Source organism: Bufo bufo, chromosome 4, assembly GCF_905171765.1.
Source record: "Bufo bufo chromosome 4, aBufBuf1.1, whole genome shotgun sequence".
NCBI lineage: Eukaryota > Metazoa > Chordata > Amphibia > Anura > Bufonidae > Bufo > Bufo bufo.
In genome coordinates, this window is record NC_053392.1 from 196111129 (window position 1) to 196124881 (window position 13753).

At 42.7% G+C, this 13753-nt stretch overlaps 1 protein-coding gene across 1 annotated transcript in view; it reads left to right on the top strand.

The window, feature by feature from the left end:
* Window positions 1–13753, top strand: part of LOC120997866 — a 67561-nt gene that overhangs the window by 33925 nt on the left and 19883 nt on the right. Inside the window, exons 3-6 of the mRNA XM_040428187.1 lie at window positions 2633–2726; window positions 2896–3014; window positions 6655–6797; window positions 10490–10687. Of these exons, the coding sequence (XP_040284121.1) occupies window positions 2633–2726; window positions 2896–3014; window positions 6655–6797; window positions 10490–10687 (554 nt within the window). The remainder of the gene's footprint in view (window positions 1–2632; window positions 2727–2895; window positions 3015–6654; window positions 6798–10489; window positions 10688–13753) is intronic.

The following is a 13753-nucleotide window of genomic DNA, read 5'->3' on the forward strand; positions in this document are numbered from 1 at the left end:
GTAAATATGCAGGTAAAGACATAGTAAAGTTTCAGTTATTTACCTTCCCCAGTTTTCGCTGGCATCTTGCTGGTCGTGATCCTGGGCTGCAGTCTAAGGTTTCACAACTCTACCAATTATACACTGTTTCTAGAGGGTTTGAGTCTTACACAACATCCTCAGGGAGTAGGATGCCTTCTCCTACATTTTCTGTTCATTGTACCAATGTGTTTTCATATGAGGCGCTATATCTCTTTTCTCTTAGTAACATAGTAATGTAGTTTATAAGGCCGAAAAAAGAAATCCATACATTCAGTTCAACCTGTTATCCTGCAAAGTTGATCACAAGGAGGGCAAAAAAAAATTTCAGGGGAAAAAATTCTTTCTTGACTCCAATCAGGCAATCAGAATAACTTCCTGAATCAACAACCCATCTCTAGTAACTATAACCTGTAATATTAGTACACTCCAAAAATACATCCAGGCGCCTCTTGAACTCTTTTAGTGAATTCACCATCACCACCTCCTCGGCAGAGAGTTCCATAGTCTCACTGCTCTTACCGTAAAGAATCCTCTTCTATGTTTGTGCACAAACCTTATTTCCTCCAGACACAGAGGATGTCACAGTCCTGGGGATAAATAGATGATGGGAGAGATGTCTATACTGACCCGATATATTTATACAGAGTTATTTATACATAATAACTAGTTATTAGATCGCCTTCTCAGTCGTCTTTTTTTTTTTTTTTAATGAAATAACCCTCATTTTAATAATCTTTTTGGGTACTGTAGTCCACCCATTCCAGTTATTACTTCAATTGCCCTCCTCTGTACCCTCTCCAGCTCTGCTACAGTATGTCTTTCTTGTGCAGAGGATCCCAGAATTGTACCCAATACTCTATGTGCGATCTGACTAGTGATATGTAAAGTGGCAGGATTATGTTCTCATCACATGCATTCTTGCCCCTTTTGATGGCACCCATAATCTGATTGGCCTTTGCAGCAGCTGTCTGACACTGGTTTCTACAGTTAAGTTTACCCACTACTAAAATTCCTTTAAGTCCTTTTCCATGTCAGTTTCTCCCAGTGTTTTACCATTTAGTATGTACGGGTGACTTGCATTATTCCTTCCCATGTGCATAACCATACTTTTGTCGGTGTTAAAACTCATTTGCCACTTCTTTGCCCAAGCCTCCAATCTATCCAGATCCATCTGTAGCAGTATACTGTCTTCTTTTGTGGTAATTACTTTAATCAGTTTAGCATCGCCTTCAAAAATTTATATGTTTCTGTCCAACCCTTCTTTAAGATCATTAATAAATATATTGAAGAGAATAGGGCCCAATACTGGCCGCTGTGGTACCCCACTAGTGACAGTGACCCAATCTGAGTGTGTACCGTTAATAACCACCCTCTGTTTTCTTTGACTAAGCCAGTTATTTACCCACATACATACATCTTCCTCCAGTCCAAGCATTTTCTTTTATGTACTAACTTTTTATGTCGCACTGTATCAAATGCTTTGGGGAAGTCAAGATATATATCATCCAATAACTCACCCCAGTCCAGTCTAGAACTGATTAGATTAGTTTGACAGGACCGATTCCTCATAAACCCGTGCTGAAACAGAGTTATACACTTATTTTCATTGAGATGCTCAAGGATAGCATCTGTTAGAAAACCTTCAAACGGTTTACCCACAACAGATGTTAGACTTATTGGCCTATAGTTTCTAGGCTCTTTTTCTGGCCCCTTTTTGAATACTAGCACAACATTTTCTAAGCGCCAATCCTGTGGAACAGACCCTGTCCTTATAGAGTCCTTAAATATCAGAAATAAGGGTCTGTCTTTTACATTAAATGATTATCTTAGGATACAGGGGAGTATGCTAGCTGGACCCGGTGATTTATTTATTTTAATCTTTTTAAGATGCTGCACTTGTTTCTGGGTCAGACAGACCACATTTATTGGGGAGTTTACTTTGACACTCTGCATTTCATCTGACATTTCTTTTTCCTCAGTAAACACAATGGCGAAACAGTATGTAAAATTCACTTTCTCCTCATCACTGTCTATAACTCCTCCCTCATCACTCCTTAAAGGGCCAACACTTTTAGATTTACCATTTATATAACTGAAGAACTGTCTGGTATAGAAGGGATAAGATATAGAGGCAAGAGTTTCTGATGGTTAATGTTGACACTGCCTTGTGTTCTCCTCAAGTTTTTTGTTATTGGTCATGTTATTTGTCACCATCTCTGAAAAATGAATAGGTGAGAGTTGTGCTGCACGCTTGTAATCAGTGTGTATATTGTAATATGGATATGATGGCATGAAGTGTAGTTAACTTGGTAAGCAGTTGGTTGTGAGAGCGTTTGAAAATCTTAAACCTCCTGTAAGGGATGGTTGTTGATTACATTTGTTTTCATGTCAAATGCCATAAGTGTGCACATCCTGAATGCATCAATTTCAATGCTTCTTATATCAAACCAGAGATAACTTTTACTTGCATATTTAATCTCAATTGTCCTTGTGTGACTTTGGTGATTTCAAGGTGTTGCTTTCCGTGGTTTAATCATTTTCAAATGTTCCGTTAATGCACATGAAAACACTTCAAAACATAATTAGCTCTCTTTCTTCTCTGCATTTAAAGCTTCCATGTGATGCGTTCAAATATCTAACTTGGCACAAGTTAAAAGAACATGATGTGCAGGGGACTCTAATTCGTTGTCCTAGAGTTAGAGAAGGTAAAGTAAGAAACCTCTTATCTGCAAAAAAGCATTTGCTAAAGTCTTACTAAAATGTACACCCACTCAACCCAAACCATGTAATGTCTCCCTCTTATTATTATTAGCTGATGTCTACGTTCTAGCTGATTATTCTTTTAACACGTGCATACATTTTATATGAACATAGGGCCGACCGAGGACGAACTTGTAACAAGAGGAGAGGCTCATCTGTTCCAAGAAGAGACACACACAAACGATAAAGAGATATGGAGACAGAGACTGCAAGAAAACTGGGAGAATTGTCTGGTAAGTCTGAGTACGCTACTCTTGTTTAGTGGAGGTATAATATCTACTGTTCTAAATGCTGCTGTGGTGATACCAGCACAGTGGCTCATTGGTTAGCTCTGGTGCCTTGCAGCGCTGGGGTCCTGGGTTCAAATCCGACCAAGGATAACATCTACATGGAGTTTCTATATTCTCCCCGTATTTGCGTGGGTTTCCTCTTGGTACTCCGGTTTCCTCCCACACTCCAAAGACATACTGACAGGGAACTTAGATTGTGAGCCCCATTAGGGACAGTGTGATGTCAATGTCTGTACAGTGCTGCGGAATATAGTAGCGCTATATAAATGTATAAATAAATAATTCCTATAAATACCAGAATGTATCTGCTGCCCCAATGCTGGTCCATGATTCTGCTGAAATCCCATAAACTAATACTAACTATATACTGTATGGTCTCAGAAATGACTCATGAATTGAAAGCTATAAATGATGATTAGGCACAATCGTGGTTAATTATTTTGTCATCTCTTATTTTTTCAGTACTAGATCAGTGATCTTTGGGACTGGCCGATCAAGTGATTTGTAAGGAGGCCTTTCGACAGTCCCTTGAATTCAGATATCAGGGAAGATAAGGATTGGGCTGTTGGATTTCAACATGCCTAATAATTTTGTTAAGGAGGAGAAGATAGGCTGGCACCAGAGGTGTCTGGCAGTAGATCTCTCTCTCCTTTCCATGTTCAGAATTCTGGTACATCCAAGCCAAGCATGCATGCGTGTGGAGTTTTCAGGAGAGATAACTGTTGGCCAAACAATCATTCAGTTGACAGGTATTTTATATGTACAGCCAACCTAAAGCCGTCCATACACATTAGATATATATATATATATATATATATATATATACATACAGGGAGTGCAGAATTATTAGGCAAGTTGTATTTTTGAGGATTAATTTTATTATTGAACAACAACCATGTTCTCAATGAACCCAAAAAACTCATTAATATCAAAGCTGAATATTTTTGGAAGTAGTTTTTAGTTTGTTTTTAGTTTTAGCTATTTTAGGGGGATATCTGTGTGTGCAGGTGACTATTACTGTGCATAATTATTAGGCAACTTAACAAAAAACAAATATATACCCATTTCAATTATTTATTTTTACCAGTGAAACCAATATAACATCTCAACATTCACAAATATACATTTCTGACATTCAAAAACAAAACAAAAACAAATCAGTGACCAATATAGCCACCTTTCTTTGCAAGGACACTCAAAAGCCTGCCATCCATGGATTCTGTCAGTGTTTTGATCTGTTCACCATCAACATTGCGTGCAGCAGCAACCACAGCCTCCCAGACACTGTTCAGAGAGGTGTACTGTTTTCCCTCCTTGTAAATCTCACATTTGATGATGAACCACAGGTTCTCAATGGGGTTCAGATCAGGTGAACAAGGATGCCATGTCATTAGATTTTCTTCTTTTATACCCTTTCTTGCCAGCCACGCTGTGGAGTACTTGGACGCGTATGATGGAGCATTGTCCTGCATGAAAATCATGTTTTTCTTGAAGGATGTAGACTTCTTCCTGTACCACTGCTTGAAGAAGGTGTCTTCCAGAAACTGGCAGTAGGACTGGAAGTTGAGCTTGACTCCATCCTCAACCCGAAAAGGCCCCACAAGCTCATCTTTGATGATACCAGCCCAAACCAGTACTCCACCTCCACCTTGCTGGCGTCTGAGTCGGACTGGAGCTCTCTGCCCTTTACCAATCCAGCCATGGGCCCATCCATCTGGCCCATCAAGACTCACTCTCATTTCATCAGTCCATAAAACCTTAGAAAAATCAGTCTTGAGATATTTCTTGGCCCAGTCTTGACGTTTCAGCTTGTGTGTCTTGTTCAGTGGTGGTCGTCTTTCAGCCTTTCTTACCTTGACCATGTCTCTGAGTATTGCACACCTTGTGCTTTTGGGCACTCCAGTGATGTTGCAGCTCTGAAATATGGCCAAACTGGTGGCAAGTGGCATCTTGGCAGCTGCACGCTTGACTTTTCTCAGTTCATGGGCAGTTATTTTGCGCCTTGGTTTTTCCACACGCTTCTTGCGACCCTGTTGACTATTTTGAATGAAACGCTTGATTGTTCGATGATCACGCTTCAGAAGCTTTGAAATTTTAAGAGTGCTGCATCCCTCTGCAAGATATCTCACTATTTTTGACTTTTCTGAGCCTGTCAAGTCCTTCTTTTGACCCATTTTGCCAAAGGAAAGGAAGTTGCCTAATAATTATGCACACCTAATATAGGGTGTTGATGTCATTAGACCACACCCCTTCTCATTACAGAGATGCACATCACCTAATATGCTTAATTGGTAGTAGGCTTTCGAGCCTATACAGCTTGGAGTAAGACAACATGCATAAAGAGGATGATGTGGTCAAAATACTCATTTGCCTAATAATTCTGCACACGGTGTATATATATATATCAGCCAACTCTTGCGCAACAGCAGATGTCAGGGTAGAGGATTGAGCAGTTGTATTTCAACTGCCTGATTCTTTTGTTCTTGGGGAGATATTCCACTGCCAGAGTTGTCTGTTAGCAGCTTCCTCCTCCCACCCATATTTATGTGCTCGCATTGCTGAGAAAAATGATGTTTTAATTTCTGCAAATGAGCCTCTAGGAGCAACGGGGGGGGGGGGGGGCTTGTCATTACACCAAGATGCTCTGCTCTCTCTGCAACTCCTGCACCATCTCCACTTTGAAAGGGCCAGGCAGTGTAAACATCAACACGTCTGGTCCTGTCAATCAAAGTGAAGAAAGTGCAATCCTGGAATTGCATAGTTATGTAAAAGGTGAAAAGATTAAAGGGAAACTTTGCTAGAAGGAAAGAACTGGGTCAGTAGATGCATAAGAACTGTAGTCCTGTTTCCGGGCAGCCAGACTTTACAAGTTTTCAGTCTGTTAAACATGTTCACAATGCATTTGAAGTGATATTTTATCATGTTTGAGCACTCCATAAAGACATAAATTGGCCTTGGCTGGTCTGAACACAGTGTAACATTCCTTGAAAATGTTATATATATATATATATATATTAATATTACAAAGAGTTGTCTGGTGTCTCTGAAAGCTTGAAACCATTAGAGACAATAAAACCAGTATGGCATGTCTCAGTGGCTGGTTTCCTTCACTGGTGCATACAGAATTGGCAAGGTGTTGTAGACTGCCCCAGGGAGTGGTGAAGACTCCAGCTTCAGTGTTGCCTGCTTACAATGGATTCATACATAACAAACTGTAAACCATGACTGACTATGTGCAAATGACTTGTTACGTAATCCCTGATTGTTATAAAGAAATCCAATTTTCTCTGAGAGCAGCTGAAGTGGAACTTTTAGCAGCCTGTTAGTGAGTATGATAAATGTCAGAAATCTACAAGAAATAATATATTTCCGTGAAAATTATATATTGCTGTTTTTCATAGTATAATTTCTCTGGGCATCGTTTTTTCCCCTACATTGTTATTTATGGGGAGTGTATAAATTCCTCATAAGGAGGGCAAATTGCAAAACATGAGGAATGTGTAAGACTGAACACTGAACATCAAGAATGGGATGAGGAAGGTCACCTGAACCCTGTGATTGACTTATGATTGTTCATTTGCAGAATATAAATCTGTCTTATCAAGATCTTGGGGATCCTTACCAAGAAAACAACTTTCTGCGTATTCTTCGCCGTCTAATAAGAGTAGAAAGACTTTGGTTGGTCGACAACTCATTAAAAGACTTGAGTGCCATTCGATTGCCAAGGTAGATAACTTACTTTTGCTAAGGGTCTTTTGAAGGCTAAAAAAAGGCTTTACAGAGGTTGTCCAGTTTTTTTGTTTTGTTTTTTAGGAAAAAAGAGTCAGTGGCTCACGGTTTGCTGCTGATATGGAATAAGGGTGCACTACTAATAGACTTGTCCCAGTTTAACAAATGCAATAGAAAAAATGTAATATAGTATGCACACCCAAATCTGGATAAAATTCTCAGAGTCACAAATAAATTATAAAATAAATTGTTTACTGAACAATAACAAAATACATATACACTAATATATTATCGATCTACTACCAATATTGGATTAACCTCTTTACATATCTATTATGACAACAGAGTTACTATAAAGGATCACAAGACTTGTGTCTATTTTATATCCCTTTTTTTTGGATACAACATATTTTATAATAGCAAAGTAGTATAGTGTATATGTATTTTGTTATTTATTTGTGACTCTGAGACCTTTATCCAGATTTGGGTGTGCCTACTATTTTTCATTTTTTTTTTTTTTAATTCTCCCTCAGCTAGTGCAGTCTGTGGAGAAATCCATACCAACCTGCTCCTATCCGTTCTGTTCCAGCTACGTGGTTCCCAGGCTCTATTCACTGTTCTTTGGGTTCCTGCCTGTCAACATCCACACAGACCGGGTCAAGTGTGTCACTGCAGTCAATGACTAGCCTCAGCGGTGATATGTCCATAAGAATTTCATGTTGGGGTTGAGAGACAGAGACTGGAAGTCCAGTAAAGAAAGCCCAGGAGCCACAAAGTTGGAACACAGCAGTGGGGGGCATGTAAGTTAAAATTTCACCACAGGTTCCACTGGCCGGGGGGAATAAAAAAAAGGGTAACTTTAAGAGTACTGATGAATGTTCGAACAGGTTTGATAGAGATTCCTTCAAAGAAATAGTAGATGAAGGAACCTCCAAGTAAATTAATCCTTGGTTACTGGGGTATCCAGTGGGAGAGCCACTGTTATACTACAGTTGTGTTATACCTCATAATTTTAGTCTTCTAGTCACCGCAACAGTCGACTGTTATCCAAAGATATATCTTGTGACAAGTGTGGATATGACAGTAGAAGTCAGAGGCCCCTGACGTTAGACTAAGAGCTTCTTTTCAACTACAGTATGCCAGGTCTTTTTGAGACACACTGATGCAAGTTTGCATCAGAATTCTGGCAAATACCTATCTGATATTGATGGCCTATCCCAGGGGTCTGCAACCTTTAAAGAGGACCTTTCACCGATTATTACACTATGAACTAAGTATACAGATATGTAGAGCGGCGCCCGGGGATCTCACTGCACTTACTATTATCCCTGGGCGCCGCTCCGTTCTCCTGCTATGTCCTCCGGTATCTCCGTTCACTAAGTTATGGTAGGCGGAGTCTGCCCTTGTTCTTCTGTAGCGCTGGCCAATCGCATTGCAGAGCTCACAGCCTGGGAGAAAATAACCTCCCAGGCTGTGAGCTCTGCGCTGCGATTGGCCAGCGCTAGAGCAGAACTCCGCCTACCATAACTTAGTGACTGGAATCTCCGCCTACTATAACTTAGTGAGCGGAGATACCGGAGGGCATAGCAGGAGAACGGAGCGGCGCCCGGGGATAATAGTAAGTGCAGTGAGATCCCCGGGCGCCGCTCTACATGTCTGTATAGTTAGTTCATAGTGTAATAATCAGTGAAAGGTCCTCTTTAAGACATAAAGAGCCACTTGGACCCGTTTCCGAAGGAAAAAAAAAACTGGGAGCCGCAAAACCATTGCGACATTTAAAACAAATATAACACTGCATATATTGTTTCTTACCTTAATGCTATATACAGGATCATGCAGTCAGCTGTCAATCTGAAGAAATAAAGGACTTTTTCACTTAACAATGTAAAATATATTTTTGCAAATTAATAGCTAATTAAAATATTGAATTTACCTTTACCAGACCACCCCAATCATGTGCCAGTAATACCAGACCCCCCCAATCATGTGCCAGTAATACCAGACCCCCCTCCAATCATGTGCCAGTAATACCAGACCCCCCAATCATGTGCCAGTAATACCAGACCCCCCTCCAATCATGTGCCAGTAATACCAGACCCCCCTCCAATCATGTGCCAGTAATACCAGACCCCCCAATCATGTGCCAGTAATACAAGACCCCCCAATCATGTGCCAGTAATACCAGACCCCCCTCCAATCATGTGGCAGTAATACCAGACCCCCCCAATCATGTGCCAGTAATACCAGACCCCCCTCCAATCATGTGCCAGTAATACCAGACCCCCCTCCAATCATGTGCCAGTAATACCAGACCCCCCTCCAATCATGTGCCAGTAATACCAGACCCCCTCCAATCATGTGCCAGTAATACCAGACCCCCCCCATCATGTGCCAGTAATACCAGACCCCCCTCCAATCATGTGCCAGTAATACCAGACCCCCCTCCAATCATGTGCCAGTAATACCAGACCCCCCTCCAATCATGTGCCAGTAATACCAGACCCCCCTCCAATCATGTGCCAGTAATACCAAACCCCCCTCCAATCATGTGCCAGTAATACCAGACCCCCTCCAATCATGTGCCAGTAATACCAGATCCCCCTCCAATCATGTGCCAGTAATACCAAACCCCCCTCCAATCATGTGCCAGTAATACCAAACCCCCCTCCAATCATGTGCCAGTAATACCAGACCCCCCTCCAATCATGTGCCAGTAATACCAGACCCCCCTCCAATCATGTGCCAGTAATACCAGACCCCCCTCCAATCATGTGCCAGTAATACCAGACCCCCCTCCAATCATGTGCCAGTAATACCAGACCCCCCTCCAATCATGTGCCAGTAATACCAGACCCCCCTCCAATCATGTGCCAGTAATACCAGACCCCCCTCCAATCATGTGCCAGTGATACCAGACCCCCCTCCAATCATGTGCCAGTAATACCAGACCCCCCTCCAATCATGTGCCAGTAGTAATACCAGACCCCCCCCCCTCAATCATGTGCCAGTAATTCCAGGGGCCCCCCCAAATTCCCCAATCATGTGCCAGTATAATACCATTATGTGCCAGACTGCCAGTTAAAAAAATAAAAAATAACACTTATACTTACCTCTTTGGAGCGATGCGATGCAGGCCTCTTCCGGCCTGTGTCCCGACTCCAGCGCTGTACGGCTCAGGTGGCGCCTACGCCGGCCTCTGATAGGCTGCTGCCCTAGTAGTGCCGGCAGCCTATCAGAGGAACAGGAAAGGGACACACCTCCCTGCCCTGCTCATCCGCACAGCCTTCTGTTTGTATCGCTGTCCTGAGGACGGCGATGCAAACAGATCACTATGGAGATGAGCGCTTCGCTTCCACAATGGAAGCACTCATCTCAGTGCCTGCCCAGCCGCCGCCGCACAGTGCCTGCCCCGCCGCCGCCGCCGCACACACACTGCTCATGCCGCACACACACTGCTCATGCCCATGCCGGAGCCGCGGCAAAGGTTCAAAAGAGCCGCATGCGGCTCCAGAGCCGCGGGTTGCTGACCACTGGCCTATCCTAAAGACAGACCATCAGTATTCTGAATGCTGAAAACCTCTTTAAGGATGTGACATCTTTCTACAGTTTTCAATTTTGTTTGTTTAGAGGTATCTAATGATTTAAAACTGACTGATTTGAAAATAATAGACTGATTTTGAATGTTACAGGTGCAAAGAGTTAAACTTAAGCAAAAATCACTTTAGGTCCTTTAAGCAGCTGCCAAAGCTTCCTGCAATCCAGCACTTATCACTTGCAGAGAATAACATTGAATCTTTGAGTGGGCTTGCAGACTTGAAGCATTCTCCACTAGAGTCACTTGTTCTGAAGACAAATCCATGTGAGTTTTTGGAAGACTACAGGCTACGGTGAGTAATAACTATTATGCTATGTAAGGGATCGTTTACTCTTAGGGGGTCGCCATCACATATTACTTTACCAGACAAGGGTACAATGTCCAAACTCGTGCTTTATTTCGGACACTTCAGCAAAAACAGGTTATGAAGTCGCAGCTTCAACTCATCACGTGTGACATCCACACAAAATAATAAACACTTGCCCATCTAGGCTCTAACTAAAACATATGACGTGTCTCTCTGACTCACCTATACATCACAGTTCACACACTGTCTCAGGTGTGGCTTTCTCAGCCCAATAGTCCAGCAGCCTCCAGGCTGCAGCAAATACAAGTCCCTTTGGGGGATTGTGGTCCAGCAGTCCTCCAGACTCTGGCCTTGTGACCCTTGTGCCGCAGGCATCACTGCGTCCCCCAAATTCCAGGCTGTCACTTAGCCTCGTGGTCCCTCAGCCAAGCCCGGCTGAGACCACACACACAGAGCCTCAGCAGGCCTCTGTTTTAGGATAACACTGTCCCCTAAGTGTCACCCTGGGAGGTGCTTTATCCCAGTCTGATTATCGCAGACATCATCTGCAATCCTCTCTGGATCAAGGAAACACCCGTCCTGGAAGGGTGTGGATTGGCAGATCCCACTTCCAGTCCTATCTGCCAATCCAACTAAAATCCAGCCCAGAATATACCAGAAACAAACTTGTCCCAGCAACCTACATGCTGCTGAGACTATTACATCCCGGATTTTAGCTATCCCACCCAGCTGAGGTATCTGAGTGGGATATACACACCTTCCCGCACTATCCACCTTATCACATATCCCCTCCGTCTGTTCACACCTGTCGGGGTGAACACTTGTAAAACCCGGATTCTCATGAGAGGGCATCCGCCGCACACCTTTCCCTTAATTTCTCCACACCCATGTCAGCAGAGCTTGGTTTATCACCAAAACTGATGTTCTGCCTAACAGATAGCCCCTAGGAGACTCAGGTGCCCATCGAATGGCTAGATACTCTCTTTCTACTCTTTTATGAGCGAAAATGATGCTCTTTCGCCCTCTTTGATCTTGCTGTCTTTGTTTCTCTACTTTCCTTTCTCTTTGCCTCTGCAGTTGGGTCAGCTGCTGATTGCGCAGCTTTAAGCTCTTGCGGTATTCTAGCTTCAGATTGCTGTGCTTCACCTGTAAGTCAGACAGTTGCTTCTTCATTTCCACATTCTGATTCTTGAGGATCTTGTGCTCACACTTTTCTTTCTCTTCAGCAGTGGTTTCCTTAGATTTGGTGGCAGTTTTAGAGTTTTTCCACTTCGTCAGACTCTTCTTTGGGCTCTGCAGCACCTGGGGACTTTATGTCTTCCAACACACTGGCCTTAGCTTCTTCGGCCCTTGTCTTTTTTGAGTTTCCATTCTTTTTGTTGGCCTTCTTTTTTTTAATAGCCTTTATTTATTTAATTTTTTAAAAACAGTTAATACAACAATCCCAAAGGGAAAAACAATCAGCATGACAATCATACACATAAGCAGGTGCAGATAAATCCGTCATTATCATATTGCGCAACAGTAAAAAACAGCAATGTATCTTTATTACAGAATATTACTGTCATCACAAAAAGAATTCTGCACTCGCTCACACCTCATCCACACACACAATCACACGCTTGGGTAGTGCAGACCCAATCAGCAATGAATCTCAAACTGTGCCCTCCGCTTGTACCCATATTCCCCAGATTTTGTCAAATCGATCAGGCACCCCTCTAGCTTCGTATGTCAATTTGTACATCTGGAGGTCTTTATTAATGAGTTGCACCCACTGATCCACTGTGGGGCATTTAGGCGGTTTCCAGTTCAACAATATGTTCTTCCTACCATAAAACATTAGTAACCGTAGCAAGATTCTACTATACTTGGATGGGGTCACATCAGAAACCAGCCCCATAACGCATATTATTGGATCACAGATCCCAGGAAGCCCCAACTTAACACTAATAAAATTGCACACTCCCTTCCAGTATATCTGCATTGTTGGACACCTCCAAACCATGTGAAAAAAGGAACCTCTGTCCCCTCCACATCTGTCACATCCAGGACTCAATAACTGCCGCATCTGGCACAAACGCACCGGGGTCAGATATACTCTATGTATCCACTTGACCTGAATGAGTTGGTCCCGAGCGCTTATAACAGACTTCCTCCACCCTAGACACCATTCCTCCAAGTGAGAGTCTTCTAGTTCTGGGATATCCGCCGACCATCTAACGAATGATCGCTGGATTGGGGATTCTTGCATTTTAATAATTTCAACATAAAAGGAAGAAATTGGCTTGTGTGGTTGTACTCTCCTGGCTATAGATTCAAGAGGACCACACTTTAAGCTTAAAGTCAAAGATTGGAACTGCTTCTCACAGGCGTGTCTCAATTGGAGGAACCGGTAAAAACTCGTCCGAGGTAATAGGAACTCTGACTGTAGACTTCCAAAGGAGCGAAAGGCCCCATCTTGGAACAACTGCGTAAAATATTTAAGCCCTTTCTTAGGCCAAAATTCAAAATCTGATAGGTGTAAAAGCTCAGGGAGGTGCCTATTACGCCATAGTGGGACATACGGAGACCAGGTTTCTCCTACTTGGGTGACCATGTGTGTGTTCACAAATCTCGCCCAGGCCTCTATAACCGTCACCATGGCCTCCGTATATCTCCCACAAAGCAGAGTTCCGCCTCCCCTATAAACCAGGTTCGTTAGAGCCTCATATGACCCAACTAGCGCCGCCTCCAACACTACCGCTGGATTATTGGCATCCGCTCTAATCCACCAGGATGCATACATTAGGCGCGTCGCTATATAGTAAATATACATGTCTGGAAGTTGCAAACCCCCTTGTAAGTAGGAGGCTTTCAACGTCTTTCTTGCTATTCTTGGGGACTGATGACCCCATAGGAATCGAGACATGACTTTGTCTAAAACATCAAAATGGGACTTAGGAATCTTTACTGGAGCTGCTCTATACACGTATAATAACTTCGGCAACAACACCATTTTAATAATGTTAATTCTGCCTATTAAGGTCAATGGTAAATTTTCCCAGGCTTCCA